The 19,815-nt window shown below is 39.4% G+C and overlaps 2 protein-coding genes across 2 annotated transcripts; one reads left to right on the plus strand and one right to left on the minus strand.

Annotated features, from left to right (window-relative positions):
* Nucleotides 1–8,534: 8,534 nt before the first annotated feature.
* Nucleotides 8,535–13,080, minus strand: LOC144653559 (cholinesterase-like). Its single transcript, XM_078513592.1, has 3 exons — nt 12,416–13,080; nt 10,058–11,243; nt 8,535–9,390 (listed from the first exon to the last, which is right to left on the minus strand). The coding sequence occupies exons 1-3, from the start codon at nt 12,735–12,737 to the stop codon at nt 9,159–9,161; spliced, it is 1,740 nt and encodes a 579-aa protein (XP_078369718.1). The 5' UTR covers nt 12,738–13,080; the 3' UTR covers nt 8,535–9,158.
* Nucleotides 13,081–13,259: 179 nt separating this feature from the next.
* On the plus strand, nt 13,260–18,690 carry LOC144653561 (cholinesterase-like). The gene is made up of 3 exons (XM_078513593.1): nt 13,260–13,696; nt 16,027–17,203; nt 17,604–18,690. Exons 1-3 carry the CDS (start codon nt 13,369–13,371, stop codon nt 17,797–17,799), a joined length of 1,701 nt encoding a protein of 566 aa, XP_078369719.1. The 5' UTR covers nt 13,260–13,368; the 3' UTR covers nt 17,800–18,690.
* The last annotated feature ends 1,125 nt before the right edge of the window (nt 18,691–19,815 follow it).

The raw sequence follows: 19,815 nt of genomic DNA on the forward strand, positions 1-19,815 counted from the left end.
GGCTGGTATTAAAAATATATTTTTTATTACAGGAAGGAACTTTGCATGAATTTACTAATTAAGTTACAAACAGACTTTTTATGTTTATGTTTCTTTTACTTAAAAATGATATTCCCTATATTGCTTCGATCGTCTAAAAAGCTAAATTATACATGCAGACATTGAAGGAAAATAATGCTTTTAATTTACAGTATTGTGTACAATGAAACACTCTTTTCAATGTTTGTTTATATTTGAAATTATTATGAATGCTAAATATAACAACGACTGGACATTGTTGGTGCCCAAGAAAAGGTTTATATTTTTCATGTAAAACTACATGTATATGATGAGTTTGTTCACTTGTAAAGGCCAATTTACCTGATTCATTTGTTGTTCAGATCTGCATTAACCCCATTTCAGTCCAGTACAATGACTGTTGCATTGCATAGCACTCATTATAAGTCAAGTATAAGTCAAGTGAACTACTGGCTCAGGAGAATCTACAACCAGATTGTAGGTGTGTCATGACAATTTATTTCTGAAATTAACTCTTCATAATTTTGTCTGCCCCAAATCTGTTGACCTTTTACAAATTCCTCAGTAACAGCTTTAGGCATACTCCCTTTCAAAATCTATATGGGTATTTTTGGTGCCCAAGACCCCCTCCCCACTTGCTGGGGGTACTCCCATACTCCCATAGACTTTCCAAAAGTCGTTCGCTTCTCGATTCTGGCTTGGTGGTAGTAGACCCCGGTGCGGAGCTCTCGCACTCCGCTCTTGAGCTCTCGGGCTTCGCGCTCTGTGAGCATGACTTGTAAGCAAGCCTAATACTCCCATATATGAGCTTGATAGGAAAATGCATGTGTGCTGCTGTGTGTTTTTCAAGCAGATGAGTTTAAGATGGAATAGTGATACAATAGTTTGGGGTAGGGTAGGGATTTTCAGTGTGTAGTCTAGCATACTACGATAGGGTACTGCAAAATAAGCTGAAAATGGTCTGGGATAGGGTACGGTTACAGAGTCCCACCAGCACACCCCTACTCAAAAGTATAAAGAGTACCCCCCCCCCCCTTTCCTCAAGGTGAAAGAGTATTGTTTTTAGCCATTCTAAAATTGGGTATTTTTAAGATAATTTATCAATTTCTTTGTAAACTTGGAAATAGTTTTTTGAAGCACCTACTGTTTGTATTCATACTGTTGCATTCATCCCTTGGTCTGAGATAAGGTGATAAATTACAAGCAGTGCATGCAGAGGCTATAATGTCTCCTTTGGGGGTCTTGGAAAATCACTGCACTTAGTTTGATTGTCACCTAGCTGCTTATCATTTAGCTCGTTTTTAAGCTATAAGCGCTTAAAGTGAAAATTAAGGGTAATTTTTGATAGATTTTACTGTTGCTATGGTTACCAGTGACAAACTAAAAATGACCACAACTTGTTCGGCAATGATGGTACATTTGTTTAATAAAATAATTGCAGCATTAACTGACAAAAAATTAGTACTGACCCATCATAGTAATAGGCTGGAAAGTACTAGAAACTGTTATCAGCTTCTTACACATGCATTCAGTGAACTTGCATAGCCATCTCTCTGCATCCATTTGTTAACATTGTCTTCCGACATCGTCTTAAAATGTGCTGTTTTAAGTGACGGATACTGGTGTTGGTTTCATGCAAATGAGCGCACAAAATCAGAAGGTCATGCTAGTGGGCTGTGATTGCTTGATTTGGATCTGTGTTGTTTGTACATGTTTACCATGTCCAAAGATGGATGTTGACAAAGGGGCTATGCATTGATGTCCGACCCCATCCAACCATAACAAAAGAACACATTACCCGTTAATAGTACCAATAAATGTACAAAACAAAGAAGCTGACATAAAATGACAAATTGCATGAACAACTTTATATAAAAATAAATAAACCTTTATTTGGACATGGAGAGAATTAAAGCTAGAAGCTTGTGGGGCAGTGTATAATTTCCAAATCGAAATGGAATTTGGAAGTGTTGATTTTTGTGGAGGAGAAAAACTGGAGAACCCAAAGAAGAACCCTCAGAGCAAGGCCGAGAACGAACAACAAACTCGACCCACATATGATGCCAAATCAGGAAATCGAACTCGGGCCAATTGGTGGGAGACAAGGACTCTCACCACTTGTCATCCCTGCTTCCTAGCATATTTTATAATAATGCAGCTTTGACAAAATCTCATGATAATTTGTACATACAAGGATGTGTAAGCAAGGACATTGAAACACAAAACTATTAACTAGGTGTAAATTTTCCCTGCTACATGTCCCAGTGTCAGGTCCTGTGTCAGCACACAAGTTAGATCTTATAACCTGGGTCTTAAGAGATGCAAGTTGCCATAAATTGTTATCTTCGACCTACACCCCATCTACTTAAGACAATTCCTTTTCCAGAGAATCCACAGTAAAATCAACTGAAAAATATAAGGGCCAGATTACAAGATAATCACCTAGGTTAATAATTCGGCAAATAAAGAGCAATATTAATACCAGGCATAATTCTGATTGAAGCTAAAAGGCCACGCCGTGAGTCACTGTATTTAATTTCAATCTTTGAAAATAAATTATTTGGCTTAGGGGAATGAGTTTAAAGCTTCTAAAGGTTTTATTGATTCTTCAAGCTGTGTTATTTTAGAGAACACACTCAGCTCGGGCAATGCTACAAACAGTGTACAAATAATTCCACATTGCAATCCTTTCGAACAAAAGCAAGACAATACTTCAACTTAATATTCAACTATTTATTTATTTCAAATGTGGCATATTCCTTCGTTGTTGGTGAATGTAGATGTTGCCGGATTTAAACGCCATCTTGTTCACTCGCAGAGTCGGAATTAATCACTCCAGAAATCGATTTATTCCTTGCCAGAAGCCGTTAGTTCGAACTGATATGGCTGTATTTAGACTTTTCGAAGGCTTGAATCAAAGTCTTCATCGGTTTCAACTAACGGCTGTTTCATAAACTCTGGAAATCCATCGAACAAACCCAAGGATTTGCAAGGATCGCTCAAAACACGTGAAAATTTGCTCGCCACACCTGACGTCACAAATACCTCTATTCGATTCCATTCCACGCGCGCCATTTTTGGTTCGTTTTCGTGAAGTCTTCGGAAATCGTCGGATATTCATCTCCTAAGCGCCACAATTCGCACAAAAACCATTTCTGAGAGTTTATTATCATTAGTACCTTCATAAACGACAGGTTTGCGGACAAAAGAAAAAAATTCCAATTTCGTTGCATTTGACCTTTAAGCAGATTTGACGGCAAAAAGACGGCAACCGATCGGCCGTGCAAAGTTTGAATTTAAGATTAATTTGTAGCATATGGTTTCGTCTGCTTTGACCTATATTTTTTTTCTAATAAAGAATGTCTTATAGTGAATTTTATTGTAGTACTTAAATGCAAAAATGCATTTGAAAAATGTTTACTGCGTATTTTGTTGCATATTTTGTCGTTCGCTTGAGCTTCCTCCACGAGCTCGTCTAGCGCTCACGATGCAAAGCGCTGTGGTTCTTCTTTCTTTTGCTTTTTTCCTCGGCTAATGTAGGAAGAGAAAGCCGAAACACATATCAAAATTTGGTATTGTTTTCCATTTGTTTAACATTTGTACTTGAAATTACTTTACAAGTCTTTTTGGCAGTTTTATAATGTTTTGAAATTGTGCCAGGAAACGCAGAAAGTGTGACGTCACAACTGTGTTTACATACTCTCATCTAACCTCACCTATCGACCAATGAGAGCGCGCGTACTATCTTAATTATTTTATAATGTGTGTTGGTTTAAGATACAGTGAAGATAACTATTTAAACCGCACAAAACGCTTTTAGTGAAGGTAAAATGTGGGAGGAAAATAAAATAACGTGCCAAAATGATCTACACGGTATATCTGTGAGTCAAGATTTATACGTAAGGCAAAATTAGCCCGTGGCAGCTTAGGCCAGTAGATATATATAAAGCATAGCACCCTCGACGTTCTTGTTTGCCTTCCTCCTCTACGGGACTGAAAAACGTTTCGTCGCCTTGACAACCATCGCCAATCATAGCGCGAGCCTGCACGTGATGGGCGAGTCTAATTAAAACGCGTCTTCTCTCTCGGAGTCAAGGTGCTGGAGAAAGCCAAAAGTTTGCAAACCATGGTTTCAGTTTTTCCCGTATTCTTAAATCGCAGAGAGAAGCAGGCGGATCAAAAGTTTGGTGTTCTGAAAGTCTGATCTTCGAACTATGCACTGGCAAAGTTTTGGAGTGAGTAGCTCCGATTAAAAACACTTTTTGGCTTGTTGTTTAAGCTTAAGAGTAAACTAAAATTAAAAATGTCGGTTAAATAGGGTCTAAATGCTTTAGAACTGTCAAGTAACATTATATAGACAACATATGATGTAAAATGTGGACTTCTCTAGCTGTTTATTATATTTTCTTTCGAAAGCAATTTTTGCTATAAAGTTTTAGACAAATCCTTATAATTTTGACGCCACCATTTTGACCGAGTTGTCAAAGCATGAGCCTGGGCATCCTCTGCTGTTTAGGTTTAGTTTTGAGTCGCGGTGCATTGAGTTTTCAAAGCCAGTTCGACCAGGAGCCATAATCGGGGACGGAGACCGTAAGCGCGTGCCATTTCAGTATTGGGGGGTGTCCCCATGATATGGAACATTTGTGCTATTTTTAGCACAAATTGCGCCATCGCGTGTGGTACGCGCGCGTACTGCTGCGAGGATTTTTGCGAGGACGTCGCGCGGAGAAAAACAAACAAAATGGCGTCCAAAATTACCTCTTCAAGTGAAGCAGATATTGGATTTTTTTCATCTGTTTCTACTCCTCAGTTACATCAATCCTTCCTTGAGCACTTCCTTGAAAGTGATCATGAAAGTGAGGGTGATTCTAGTGGTTCGGATGTCTGCAGCAGCATTGTTTCCCGACAAATTCAGTCGTGAACAGCGTGAAAACGCGTCGGAGCAGATGTCGTATACGAGGAGGCGCAAGACATTTACTTACTCGTTTTAGAGCGCAGCGACAAGGAGACGCAAAGCATAAAGATCGACAGGGGCAAACAGAGACCATATTTTTGCCGAAATACGACTGTATACATCATGTCGTTCTTTCTTCGATGCTTTTATATGTTGTACAGCAGCCTCGCATGTTTATAGCTAGGACTTTGATACTGAGTAATGGAGTAGTTTAGGAATATCTTTACATGTTTCTTAAATGTTTTGCCCCATTCAAGTTCCTTATCTGACTGATTTTGCTCCGAAATTTTTCTTTAAGTCTCTTGTATTTTAATTTATTTGCAGCAATAACTTTTCATCTGGTCATATATGTACTAACTTTGTTAGATAACATGGAATAATTAAAAACAATTTCTTAAAAGCTGCAGTATATTTTGGCCATGTTTTCGAAAGCAGGGAGCATTCAACTATTGCTATTAATGTTAATTTTTTTTACTCAGGGATGACAAATTTTAAAGATTAAATTGCAATCAGTGAGCCAAAAAGATAAACTGAAGTCACAGGAGAAAAAAAAATTCCTCTCTCTCAGGAAAAACTGTGTTGAAAATTCAAAATTGTACATTACAGTATCAAATTTCTTGGACTACAGAAATTGAGTGCAGTCTGGTTATGCAACTATTACAACTATTATGGTTGTTAAACTGGAATTCAACTTCCCATACCATTTAATTAGCCTTGTGTTTTATCTTGGGTACTGTTAAAATGGCCTCTTAAATTGTTAAATGTCCTAGGGATAGGACTGATAACAATAACAAAACATAAGTAAAACAAAGAAACAAAAAAAAGCACTATTAGGGTCAGGTCAAACTAATCTGCGGTTTAAAGCACTAAAAGATGAGCATCTGTTATATTATTGACATTATTACTAAATAAACATATAAAAATGCATCATTATATTAGCATCATGAAATACAAGACTAACTGTATGTTAAATGAAATGAAGGCAAAGTGCTTATATTCCGTTCAAAAGAGGAATATATATATACATCCAAAGTGAAGCTCAGATTCGTCACACTTAACCGACTCAGTGTTGTTATAGCTATTCTACCAGAAAGATTATACAAGCTAAAAAGTTTGAAGTTGTATAACCTTTTCACCTTTCACTTTTACTTTTGTTATAAACAACAAAAACTGGATGAATTCTTACTTCTTTATTATGAGCAGCTTCAGAATTTTTCCTAGTTGGAAGGGAGGAAACTGAAGGAAATTGTAGGCCAAAAATAAAGAAATCAGTATAGCCATACAATAAGGGAGAAGTGACAAAAAACTTACAAATCACTCCTAATTATAAGATCTAATTAATTTGTGACAAAACTGGACATAGTTCAAAAGATTCATCAAAAGTAAAGATTCAGTATGATATCACAGAACTTCGACAAAGGTTACCAATGAGAAAGATGTCAGAAGAACCATATAGCAAACAATATTGTTTGGTGATGCAAGACATGCAAGACACCTATTGAAAATCATAGATTTATTTTTGGCAAAAATCATGGATGTGCTATCCATAACATCTTTTTTAGTATACTACTTGTCCATTTTATGTAAGAAGAATTAAACTTAGACCTGCTGCAGTTTGGTGTTCAAGAGTTTAAGTGACACATATTAAATATTTCCTTTTTATAGAAATAGCATGTGTCTTTCTCTCCAAATTAAGTTTAGGAAAGGGTGCTTGCCTTCACCTTTTTTACTCATCCAATCAAAATTATGATTTTTTTATTTCTGCAGAACACTTTTTGCATAAATGGTTACCTATAGCATAACTTTGAATGTCCCATCAATGAAAACATAACTACAGAAGATATTTAAATATGCTCCTATCAATGAGTACAGTAAAGTGTAAGATGAGAGTAATGAAATTAATTTAAATTATTAAATAGGTTTATTTTTGGAATCATAAAATACCAAAATTATTCAGTTCTAGAATAAAAGTTTTGTGACTTCTTATCTCCGATTAAAAATGAAAAACAACTCTTTAATCGTAGATGAAACTATAATCTTTTGACAAAAAGGTTGAGGTATATACTTCTCTAAATATGATCACATGCTCAAATCAAATAAATGCCAGACTTTCAAGACAAACCGAAACCCTGGCCGATAGCAGAGATAAGCACAAAGACACTGTTTTGAGGCCATTTCTTGCAAATCAAATGCCTGTGATACTTCGACACGTAAACATCCAGGGCATATTAATATAAAAAAAAGCTTTATTAAAACCGAGATTTAAAACCGGGATTTATAATTAAGACCAATTAAGCTCAAGTACATCAATAAGTAAGCTTATTACACGACTAAGGCGGTCCAAGGGCCAATAACTGAATCAGCCAATCAGATTACTTAATTTCCGGTCCCGCGAGGGCCGATATTTTCCAAGTATCGGACCGGGTTTTGTCCCGGATGATCCCGCACTAATTCCAGCGCGATTTAGCGCAAGATTTTTGCAAGATTTTTTTTTTGCAAGATTTTTCCGGAGTTTTTATCGCTTTAAAAATGAAATGACCTTAAACACAGAAATAGCTATAACTTCTTTTTAATAGCGCACGGAAAAGTTTTGCCGCACATTGTTTTCCAGGACATCTACCGGGTAGCAATTCTCACTACACAAAGTTTCCAGTCGTGTAATAAATCTCTTATTAACCAAGCTTGCTCGGGACCGTACTTGGCGAATATTGGCCCTCGGTCTTTTTTGTACGGACCTCGCTGCGCTCGATCCGTACTGTCAAGACCTCGGGCCAATATTCGCCCAGTACGGCCCTCGCGCGTGGTTAATAAGATATATTTATTTACAGTCATACCAGGATTGTATTTCGCTCGTTCGTCTCGATCCGCGCTGCAAGCTCTTTCGGCAAATACGAAATTATTTCCACAGAATAAGACACAGCCAAGTTGCTTCTGTTGTCAGTGTATAATTACGATTTTCATTTTTGGCGATGCTTGGGCTGGAGTGTCGATCAGACCACGATGGCTTCGAGTAATCCAAATAATGTTTACATCGCGAATTTCATCTCAGAAAACTTCTCCAGCAGTTGCAACGGTAGTTAATCTTGTGCTTTACATCAAGGAGATGAATTAAGTTCGACATGGCAGTTTCACAGCTTGGTATACGATATTATCCATACAAAATTTGAGGTTTTCACTGAACTTGACTGCCTTCTTTTTTGTTCTCAACTTTTCTAGCTTTTCGTGCAGACTCGAATGGTTTCGCGACTCACGTGACACTGAACACGCAACTCCGGTACTATCCGAGCGGATCCACGCGAGAATCCGCGCAATTTTGCGTGTATTCGCGCGGTTTATGACGTCTAAGATGGCGCAATTTGTGCTAAAAATAGCACAATTGTTCCATATCATGGGGACAACCTCAATCGCGCGCTTACGGTCTCCGTTTCCGATTATGGCTCCTGGTTCGACCTATGACATGAACAGGGGAAACCCCAAGAAGTGAAATAGCTTCATTATGTTTGAAGTTTTGTCAAGGGCATGAGAAAAGGGAAACATAATGCACATGCAATTTACTGCTGAGTCTAGGGGAAAAAATCTTAGCTTTATTTCGGTGCATCTAACTGTATATTGTTTTTGTGGAAATATTTTGAACTATTGCTGTGTCCTTTAAGTACATGTAAATTAGGACTTTATGGATCGTGAAAAAACAGGGATTAACAATTTAGAACATCAAGAAACGTTAACCTCCTAACCTCGTCCTAGCCCATCTTGATCTGTGATATCACGTGAAAGAAAACAAAATGGAAATGGTCAACGACGGCCTGATGATGCGCTAATGTGCTGCTTACTCGTTACTACTTTGTCTTCTCAGATAAGGACGATAAACCGTAGGTCCCGCCTCCTGCATCTTCAGTGTTGTATGGTCAGCAGTGGACATTAAAAACCCACATACTTATCGCAAAAAAGTAGGGCACGGGGTTGGTGCTTCACAAAGCGTTAACCTCGTTGCGCCTTTCCCCCATGGACAAAATTGCCCAAGAAAAAATTGTCCAAGAAAAATTACTATGATGATAATTGTTATGATTACTAATGCCGTTTGCTCGAGACTAACACGCGTGTCACTCGCTAGCGTCGTTCAACATTACTGCTCAGTATCCGAGGCTGACACGCGTGTGTCACTCGCGTCCAACAACGGAATCAAAGTTCAAAGTTCGTCCTTTTGTATGGTGTGAGCAGTCGTCGTGACAAACTCGTCAACATCCGAAAGTTTCGGTAGGAAATCGTTCCAGAATGCTACTCGGTCAGGAAGTAAACGTTCTTCAATCTTCATACGCAAGTCAAGCACCAGGTATTTCTCACTCTCGGTTGTAAATGGCGGCCAGGGAATGGTACCGTCTGCGGCGTCCACTCGACTCTTGTCATATATGTTGGGATCACTGAAAACAAAGATTAAAATAAATGTCACGTAGCTGGTTTTACTTTATATACAGTTTGGAAGATTCGTCCGACATTTTGCAAAGCACTGATTATCTAATGATAAAGGTAAAATTTGTCATCTTCATTATAAATTACGCTGTTTTTCTTGCCATCTAGCTGTAAAAATGCAATTCTTTCAGAATACAATTTCGTAAATAATAACACAAGAAAGACAGCATCAGGTGGTTTTAGCCAACTACGACTACTGCCTCGTCCGTTAACTGATCTAGCTACGCAGACGCTCCTTGGCTCGTCACGCAATCCCTCCTTGATTGCGTGACGAGGCAAAAAAACGTCGCACGATAATGAGCATAACCCAGTGACCGACTATAAGTCAAACCCGCAATCTGATTGGCTACTCAGGGCAGAATATAGTTTTTGATGGACTGCCCTGAGAGCGCGCACAGTTCAAATTACCGAAATCACAAACCAAAACTAAAAATAAATCATTATTACAGAACTTTTTGTTGAATAGATCGGTGTCTGGGTTATGCTAAAACAGTTAAACGGAGCGCTCTCTGTTTCTATCGCCTTTTTGGGGATTTCGCACCTCGCTTACTATCAGCCGATAGAAACCTCGAGCTTGTCAACTAATTGTTTATTAGCAAAATTCTTAAGATTTCTTACCCAGCGGTTACAAAGTTATTCCACGCTTCTTGAATACTCTGGTCAAATCCTCGTTCAGTTTCAGTGTATTTGGAGGCCAGTGGAAATGCCGCCATCATTTTCTTTACATAAGGTCCTCCGAATACGTAAGGCAACTCGTCACCGTGACAGACACCATAGGACTCTGGGTACACAGAATACTTTGCGCGATGTGTGAAATAGTAGAAAAACGGTGGAACGCCTGCTTTAGCAAGGGCTTTGGCCAATTTGATCGCGGGCGCAACAAACCATGAATCGCCCACAAGTTGCTGCCAATTTTCTTCAATCTGCTGCTGGGAGTCTGGGTCGGCATGGTTTGTGTACTTATAGAGAATAGCTCTTTTGATCATGTCGTTCTCTCCATTCTGGACTAAAAGAGATTCCTTTACGACCTTCTGGAACACTACATGGTCTATTTTCTGGCCAGCTGCTTCATACTGCAACTTCCATGACGTCATTGATCCACCGTCTTTGTTTACGCCGATGATTGCCTTGACCTTCTGAAATCTTCCTTGTTCAAGTAACTGAGATGGCTCATCTGGGAGAAAGTGTCCATCTACTGTTACCAAGGGCAGATCCTTTCCTAAATTCGCATCTTCAAAGGAATCAGTGGCCTCAAGAAACTCTTCCGCGATCTTACTTCTAAGGCAAGTTAACACGTCGTCTGAGACGCAGTTCAGTTTTTTCAAAAATGGCTTCCCATAGTTTGGATCCTTGCTGGTATAGGTGGAAAACGGAGAGGTTAAACCACCACCCTGAAGAATAGCTTGATGGAACAAGCCCTTCGACAGCGGTGACACCAAGTGCAAAGCAACACTCGCAGCTCCAGAGCTTTGACCAGCGATTGTTACTCTGTTCGGATCTCCACCAAATGCTGCAATGTTGTCCCGGATCCACTTGAGTGCTGCCACTTGGTCGAGCATCCCATAATTTCCCTTCAGCTCTGTTCCTGGGATGTTAAGAAACCCCAGGAGACCCAGGCGGAAGTTGATGGTCACTACAATCATACCACTGCCAATAGCGGCTAGTGCTGTGCCATCGTAGTTGTTTCCAGTCTGCGTGTAATAACCACCACCGTGGATCCACACAAACACCGGAAGTGGCTTATCAGACTTAATACCAGCGGGTCTCCAGATGTTTAAATACAAGCAGTCCTCGCTCATGTCCCCTAAAGACGCGAGAACGTAATTTACTCGTTATAAAAATCCATCAGTGGCAAATACACCAAACAGCTAACTAAACACAAAAGGCGCATCAGGAAATATAATTGTTGAGTCTAAAATTTTCTTATTATTTTTCTTTTCGTTTGAAAATCTCTCATATCAAAACAATCTTTGTTTCTTTCTGTTTCATTGTTACCTAATTAGTTTTTTTTTGAAATGTTAGTTAACTTTTATCTTGAGTTTTCTCTCGATTGAAGGCAAGTTTGTATATCACAAAGGATCCCTTTTTTTTTTTTTTTTTTTTAAAAAAAAAAATTTTCCAAAAAAAAAAAAAAAAAAATAAAATAAATTTGACGTGACATGGCCATTTTTTTCTGTGTATTCGACGAGATCGTACAAATTCTACAAATGGCCTTGGAGGGAGAGGTAGTGTAAGAAAAAACCTCACCATATGCCCTCTCGGAAGATTTAGTACTCTCCCCAGGCCGCGCTCTTTGTCTACTCTGTAAAGTTAGCCCAAAATAATAAATAAAAGTTTTAAAAGTACAATAAAACAATTATTAGATGTCACATGTAGAGAAAGTATCAATCAAGGTCTCAGTTTGATTGCTTTGGCAGATATGATAACACAAATCTGTCCAATTGATAACTCGCTAGATAAATTATCACTGAAATTGGAGAAGGATTGCGTGACTTAAACAACGGCTACAAAGGAGGCTACACAAGCACAGTGATGAGTAAAGCCACTGCATATAAAGTTACTAGTTTCTAAAGGCAGGCAAGCGTTACACTTAGTTTCCGACTTAGTTGGTCATCAACTGGCATTAGCGCTGTAGCAATTTTTGAAAAACTGTCGTCTCGAGCTAAGTCCTCATCCTCGGAGACCCAGGGGCAGTTAGTGGGGCGAAACGAGGAATAAACCGGGCAGAAATAGTAGCGACGAAAGTTTTTAAGAACGGCTGAAAGACGTTCTTGAAAACTTTCGTCGCTATTTCTCCCGTTTCTCGTTTCGCCCCTTTTGCGAGGATGGCTAAGTCCTTTGCTTCGACTGGCAACAAATTAACAACAAACTCGAATATTTATGTTATATGCGCCATATTGTGCTCGGGATTTGTCACAGAGGATTAATTTTCATACCTCTACTCTATCGACTTGCTCATGCATTTTAGCCACTTACCAACTGTCACATTCCAAGGAAAATGAACAGGGTTTTGAGGGCAATGAGCAGCGAATTTCATGCCTGCATCTCTCACTCCTTCCCACGGAATTACCGGCTGAGGGGCAGAGAAACGAAGATTTTCAACTGGAGGTGCAGCGTACGGAATTCCAACGAACCGATTGATCACATAACCAAAGGCAATCGGATAACTGAGACCACGAACTGATCCTGACTTCAGTTCGATTACAGGACCCGGCGACTGAGCGTGTGTATAACACACCGTTAGGATACATATGAAAATTGCTGTGGTTTTTGACATAACGACTGAAAAGCTCACCATGTACAACGACTTATTTTGCACGCTTAATAAATATTTGCAGTCAGGTTATGCAAATGTTAGCTCAATGGTTCAATATAAGCCGTTGACACACCCCTGTCTGTTAATTGTGTTGATTGAAATAATGATATATTTTTTGGAGGGCTGCCATTGTATTTTTGGTAGCAGTCTATTTGTTCGTAAGCAAAAGAATTTCCGATTACGATCCGTTTACCCTTAAACCAGACAGCCTTCAAGACCCCTAGTTTCGTGTTTCGTACATCTGACCTGGCTGATTGTAAAGAAATGCAAAACGGTTAACAATACTATGGGGTCCGGCGCTGACGTTCTCTTGTATATGGCATATATTGTGAATATATATTGCCTATTTTGCATGTTGTTTATGAAGAATGCACGATGCACGATGGGCTTCACTGGGTTTATATGTTGCGTGCTTTCGACTCTTTGTTGTCAGATTAAAATCTTTAGATTTTATTCATATTGGCCCCTAAAATCGTCAACCAATCAAAAGTTGAGCAGTTGACATCAATCCGTTGGGCTTTGTTTGACCCATTTGCAATGTTATTGAAAGCATTCTGCTCTGAATCTCGAAAGTAACTCCAATCTAGTCGACTTTATCAACCGCTTGAGTACAATGCGATTTTCAATATTCCAAACCTCAACTTTTCTTTTGTTTCTCGTTGCTTCGTTCACAGTTGGGAATGGAGCTGACGCAACAACAGCCCCAGACGAGCTTGTTGTGCAGCTTAAATCAGGGCCCGTTCGCGGAAGTACTAAACTTGATGTGTTCGGTTTAACAGTGGAGCAGTTCCTTGGGATTCCATACGCCGCTTCTCCAGTTGGCGAGCTTCGCTTTGCTCCACCTCAGCCAGTGACGCCTTGGGAAGATGTCAGGGATGGAACGAAATATGGTGCTTCGTGCCCGCAGAATAAAGAGTGGTTCCCATGGAATAATACTGTTGGTATGTTCAAGCAAAACATTTCTTTTTTTATTCAGGCTTTATCTTTGGGGTTGCGTACATATATCCAGAAAATAAATATGTTGACATGACCAGACTGTGAACTGACAATAGAGACTTCGGCAACGCATGTCACATTGGCCCTAGTTGCTAGTAACGATGAATAATTATCCCAGTGCCAAATATTGGTAATGCAGTAATGCATTTGCCCAACCGCAATGTCACATATGTAGGATAAAGGTTAAGCCCGATTATTGCATTGTGTGCCGGTCGATCGATTATACAGACATCAAAATAATTGATATGGTACACCCATTATTTGCAAGGCTGTATCAATATGCGCGGACATTTTACCAGTTTAACCGTTAAATCATCGAATTAGGGTTTATTATCGCACTGCATTTTTGTTGTATTAAATGAAGCTACAAAATGGGTCACTTGCAGTGTTAGAAATTATACCCCCATATTTTGCTTGCTCGTTTGATCTTATAAGTTCGGTATTACTGTACTAAATGAAAGCTGTGAGGCTATGAAGTCTATGAAAGGCTGTGAAAGTGACATATATCTAATTGAAGAACTGTTGACCCGGTGAATGCATAAACCATGAACGATATGACCCAATGGTATTCTGGGTAGACAGCCATGGTATGCTTAGCGATATTTCCTTCATTGATAATAAACATATAGAGGATATTACAGGGGCGGAGTTTATCTTCGAGTGTTCAAATCGATATCTCACGAGTGAGCGCAGCGAACGAGTGGGATATTGATTTGAACACGAGAAGTTAACTTCATATCTCCAAGCCCATGTAATATTCTGTTTATTATATTAACCTACTAATAACCATGTTTTTGACGATTTTCCGAAGATTTCCGACCGTTTCCGAGGATTTCCGAAGATTTTCAAAATGTTGTCCGAAGGTCGTACGAATGTTTCCAACATTTTCCGAACTTTTCCGAAAATTCCGAAGATATCCGAAGATTGCCGAAGATTGCGAGGAGATCGGGATTTTGACTTAATATCGATTTTCTTTGGCTCATTAAGCATTGAACGGGCACACTGCCAGATGTTCCGAAATCGATATCTTCACAGGTGAAAATAACATGTTTTTTCACGTGTGAAGATAGATTTTTCGTGCGAAAGATTTCCTGGTATTTCACTGATGTTTATATAATAAATTTTCTTATTTTGGGTTTTATGCAACCTGTCTTATTATCGTGTTCATTCTGTCACATCCGACGATTATTTTATCTGATTTTCCAGTAAACATTTGGGTCGCATCGTTCATGGTTTATGCCTTTATGGGTCAACGATTCTTCAATCAGGTATACAAAGACTGTGTATGTTAAATAATAAATTAATCAAGAAATTTTAAATATAAGAAAAAAATTAAGCAAAAGTTTTGGAACGATGGTTTTCCATGTAATTTGTTTAGCTTATTATTTTTGGATTCATTAGCTAAATATGAAAGTGTATATGACACAATATTTTTATTACTTTTTTTGTAATAGTTAGAAATGCATAAATAACGTTTTTTTGCTATTTTTCGCTAAAATGTGCGCTTTTTGGCCAAAAAAAGTGTCCGGGGACTGGAAAAGGTCTGTGGAAAGTGGCTCAAGTTGTTTGCAAACATGACCGATGCATGTTTTTTACTGTGAAATGTATGGCTTATTTCGATTGAAGTTTGCCTCGAATCTTCTCTGAAAAGCCCCAGGATTGAGAGGAACCGACGGATAATTTAAGTGTCAAAAAAAATTTGGAAACTTAATTTTCGAGCTGTTGTTGCCTTCCCGTAAATCGGAGCTGGTGCTATAAGGTACCCGACTTACGTTGCCTCTCAGAGGATAATAGGCATCATAATTATATTAGATTTCCCATATCACAAAACTCCGAGATGACATTTCTCTAAAAAAAGATCTAAGTGGATTAAGGGCTTTCAAAAAGAAAAGGTTTTGTTTAACAAGTACTTCATATATGACTAAGTTATTGGCCATTTTCGTATTTGACAGAATCATGTTTTTTGGTTACTTTTTATCAGTAGTAAGGGCACTGTGATTCTTACCACAAAAAATCGTGCATTTCATTAGCGTTGTATCATGGACATATCTATATCTGTAATTATATTTAGCGTTTGCGCAAAGCTGCGCACGGCTCGGTTCTCTTGCTGACAATGTTAGTTCTCTCAAGGGACAGTCTGCTTCGCACCCGTGGACCCAAATAACGGTTGCGAGAGACACCCACCCTGGATATTACCCTAGATTGTGGAAGAAACCAGACCTTAAACTGTTATTAACACTCAAACTGTTATTAATTTATACTATCGTTTCTTTAGGTTCAGTGGATGAGGACTGCCTTTATCTAAACGTTTTTCGTTCAAAGAAATTAAAGCACTTAAAATTACCAGTCATGGTATGGTTTCACGGCGGTGGTTTGTATTACGGTTCTGGCAATGAATATCTAGGCATTATAACCGGACACGGGGCCATTATTGTGACGGTGAACTACCGCCTTGGTCTTCTTGGATTCCTTAACGCTCCCGGATCGGAACTCAGGGGAAATTATGGGATGCTTGATCAAGTTGCTGCACTGAAATGGGTTCAAGATAATATCGCGAGTTTTGGCGGGATTCCTAGTATGGTAACCATATTTGGTCAAGGCGCAGGGGCTTCCAGCATTGCCTATCACATGCTTTCTCCACTTTCCAGTGGTCTATTTCACAAAGCCATTTTACAAAGCGGTGCTGCCACCATGCCGTACACGTTCCATGCTTCAAAAGACCCCAACTATGGACGAGATATTATCAAACGTCTGGAATGCGATGACAGTACAATGTTGCTCGCTTGCTTGAGAGAAAGAAACACTGAGGATTTACTTAAAGCTTCGCAGCTGACCAGCAGCATGTTGGACCTTGGTCCCAAGTTCCCCGTGGTAACGGTTGATGGGGAATTCCTAACCGACGAACCAAGTACATTGCTCGAGCAAGGATTTGTCAACAAGGTACCGGTTATTCTTGGAGTCAACAAAAATGATGGCGGAATCGTTCCTCTTTCCGAACTAGCCAGAAACCTTGGTCAGGAAATTTCTCCTACCATGTTCAGCAGTTTGGTAAAGAAGGCGAGGTTTTCAGCCGACGGGGAAAATAAACTCATAAAAGAAGCCATTTTGTACCAGTATACTAACCATTCTGCTCCAGATGTACCGATGAACATTGAGAAACAGTGGATTGATCTTCTCACCGACTCGTGGTTTAATGCGCCCGCAGTACATATGGCCAAAGCCCTCGCGAGATCCAAAGTCCCTGTTCGTCTGTACCAGTTTAGATATCGAGCGGCGTTGTCTTTGTACCCAGAAGTCTTTGGAGTCGCTCACGGAGACGAGAACCCTTATGTTTTTGGATGGGCATGGTCTAATGATAAAGAGACTTTTAAGATGGCGCCATCATACATTGGTGTAGAGCGAGGACTTTGCACGTACATGTTAAATCTTTGGACCAGATTTGCAAAGTATGGGTAAGTGAGATACTAATCGTATACCCAATAATTCTGATAATTCCGAAAGTAACTCAAACCATTTGTGGGCCGGACCGTCAACAAAATAACAAACGGCACGCAATGCATGCAAGAGCGGTGATGTTTCTCAATGGGGTCTTAAATAATTTACAGGAAATTGTCAAAAAAATTAACGTATACTAAATGAAAGTAGCTGACAACTTCTGTATTGACTGATTGTTCAACAAAAGTTGCGTTATCTTAGCTTGTAGCGTGACATCTGGTATAAGCCTGATATACGATACACGATACTTCTCTCGAGCGACCAAGGTATATTTCGGTATTTTGCGTGACTGAATTGAATAATTGCTTGTCGTGTCTTAAAATAAATTTAATTTAAAATACTTTTTTTTTCTTGTAGAGACCCGAACAAAAGTGAGCCTCATATTCCTTATGAGAATGATGTAACCTGGCCTGTCTTTACGACCGATGATGAAAACTTCTTAGCAATTGACCTGGAACCTAGGGTGGAGAGTAAACTTGAGGCAAATCACGTTGCTTTCTGGGAAGAGTTTCTGCCTAGCCTGGCGGAAGGAGTGCGAAAAGACGAACTATAGAAAGGTGCATGGTTGGACGTTTTTAATTCTTAGACCAATCGTAGTTGTTCATTTTTCATTGTACCACCGCACTAATAATTCATTTGAATTATATTTGTATCGGAGCACCTTCGTATTACCCCCATAATCACAGCCAGATGTCTGTCTTGATTTTAGGCAGGGGGCTACGGGGCTACTGGACAAAGGCTTATGCGGCCCCGCCCCGTAGTCCAAATTAGTACCCTCTTACCATACTTTGTAAGAAAAGGTGACCTTTTCATTTACCCTCAATAGACAATGGTAGCCCTTTCACATTTCTACAGTAGAAATACTACATATTCTCTCAAAACTTTTCACTTGCGTAACCCCTTAAGGTAATTCCCTTGAAATAGAACTGGACATAGATTTTCATTCAAACTTTTCATATTGATTGTTGACCTTCGGGGAACTTTAATTTTGAAATAAAAAAGGGGGGTCACCATATTCGTGAAGGAGCAGGAAGACCTTGTCAATACCGCATAATTCCTTTATAATTCTTTTGTGAGTGCTGGAAAAGTACACGTTTCCGGTGATAATTTATATTTTCAAACATAGAAACTGATCTGTATTCATTTTATTGAGAGAATTTGATCAACACAAAAAAATCAAAAAGAAAAGAGAAAAACGCTGACAGGTCACCGCACCTGTTTGCGAGAAAACAACGATATTTCTCTCTCGCGACCAAAGCCCAATAGAAAAAAGCCGCCATTTTGTTTATGTGTGCGCGCTAATCACGCGTAAAATTCCGCGCAGTAAAGATGCGCAATACAATACAGGAGAATTGGCTACGCACTCGTGTGTTGCTTTTTCAAGGGATAACTTTTCTTTACCATTGTTGTGTAAGTACAATAAAGTGTAGGTTTTGGACTGCAATCCTTTAGAGTTTTTACTAAAATAATTTGACTACTCGCCCTCGTTTTCTATGAGCGTTCATAGTCAGCTCGTTTGCGCTTCGTTGACTATTCACTTATAGAAAACTCTAGCTTGTTGTCAAATTGTTGAATAAAGCAAAACGGAACAACGGTGGCTAAGGGCCTGTTTATATGGAGTAGAGTTGTCCCTGGTAGGAGAGTTAACCTCTCCCCCGCGCTATCTTTAACCGAGCGTTTATATGAGAAAGTTGTACCTGTTGACCAAAACTTGGCCCTGTTGGTTCAAAAGACTGGTGGGAGTTATTTTGAAATATCTATTATGACAGCCTTTTCTAAAATCAGGAACGCTAAAACGACTTCGACTTAAAAAAAATGGGAATTTACAGTGGGATCTTCCACTAGGTGGCTCTTCTTGATCCCACTGATTCCAGATCGAATTGGAATTTGGACGTGTTGGTTTTTGTGGAGGGAGGAAAACCGGAGAGGCCGCAGAAAAACCCTCGAAGCAAGGACGAGAACCAACAACAAACTCAACCCACATATGGTACCGGGCCGGAATCGAACCCGGGCCACATTGGTGGGAGGCGAGCGCTCTCACCACTGCGCCATCCCTGCCCCCCTATGTTTGTTTTGGCCGATTGCAGCATTTGCGCATGTTCCGTATGTGTCAACTTGTCCATGGTAGGCGAGGCAAAAAAAAAAACAAACTGTTTATATGGAAAAAAGCTGGCTCGCTCCCCAGAACGAGTTTGTTTGTTGTTTGTTTGTTTCGGTCGGATCGCGATATTACAAGACAAGGTCCGTTTTGTATTTTGCAATGCGATCCAATCCTGTCCAATTTTGACCAGTTGTACTCCTCTTAGTCCTTCTATTTGTACATGTATTTTGTTAAACGTTCCATTCGGTAAAGATTATGAGCTTGGCAGCGAAATTTATTGAAAGGCTGAAAAATGGAAACAGCACTTGTGATTTGATCGGAATAGATAATGCCTCCTTATTTCAGTTGAAGATTATCTCAAAATAGTTTCCGACAAACGCGTTCGTTCAATCATTGGTTAACAAGATCAATTGTTTACCACAGCAGCAGTTTAACCTGTCGAAAACAAAATCTCGTTCAACTTTGTCG

This window comes from Oculina patagonica, chromosome 5 (genome assembly GCF_052425735.1).
Source record: "Oculina patagonica isolate OP01 chromosome 5, crgOcupat, whole genome shotgun sequence".
Taxonomy (NCBI): domain Eukaryota; kingdom Metazoa; phylum Cnidaria; class Anthozoa; order Scleractinia; family Oculinidae; genus Oculina; species Oculina patagonica.

Bases quoted from the DNA above. Each gene is read 5' to 3' on its own strand.
- LOC144653561 (XM_078513593.1), top strand. From the start codon at position 13,369: ATGCGATTTTCAATATTCCAAACCTCAACTTTTCTTTTGTTTCTCGTT. The intron at 13,697-16,026 runs GTATGTTCAAGC...TCGTTTCTTTAG, and splicing joins CCCATGGAATAATACTGTTG to GTTCAGTGGATGAGGACTGC. The intron at 17,204-17,603 runs GTAAGTGAGATA...TTTTTCTTGTAG, and splicing joins ACCAGATTTGCAAAGTATGG to AGACCCGAACAAAAGTGAGC.
- LOC144653559 (XM_078513592.1), bottom strand. From the start codon at position 12,737: ATGGTGAGCTTTTCAGTCGTTATGTCAAAAACCACAGCAATTTTCATA. The intron at 11,244-12,415 runs GTAAGTGGCTAA...TCGCGTCTTTAG, and splicing joins TCCTTGGAATGTGACAGTTG to GGGACATGAGCGAGGACTGC. The intron at 9,391-10,057 runs GTAAGAAATCTT...CTTTGTTTTCAG, and splicing joins AATAACTTTGTAACCGCTGG to TGATCCCAACATATATGACA.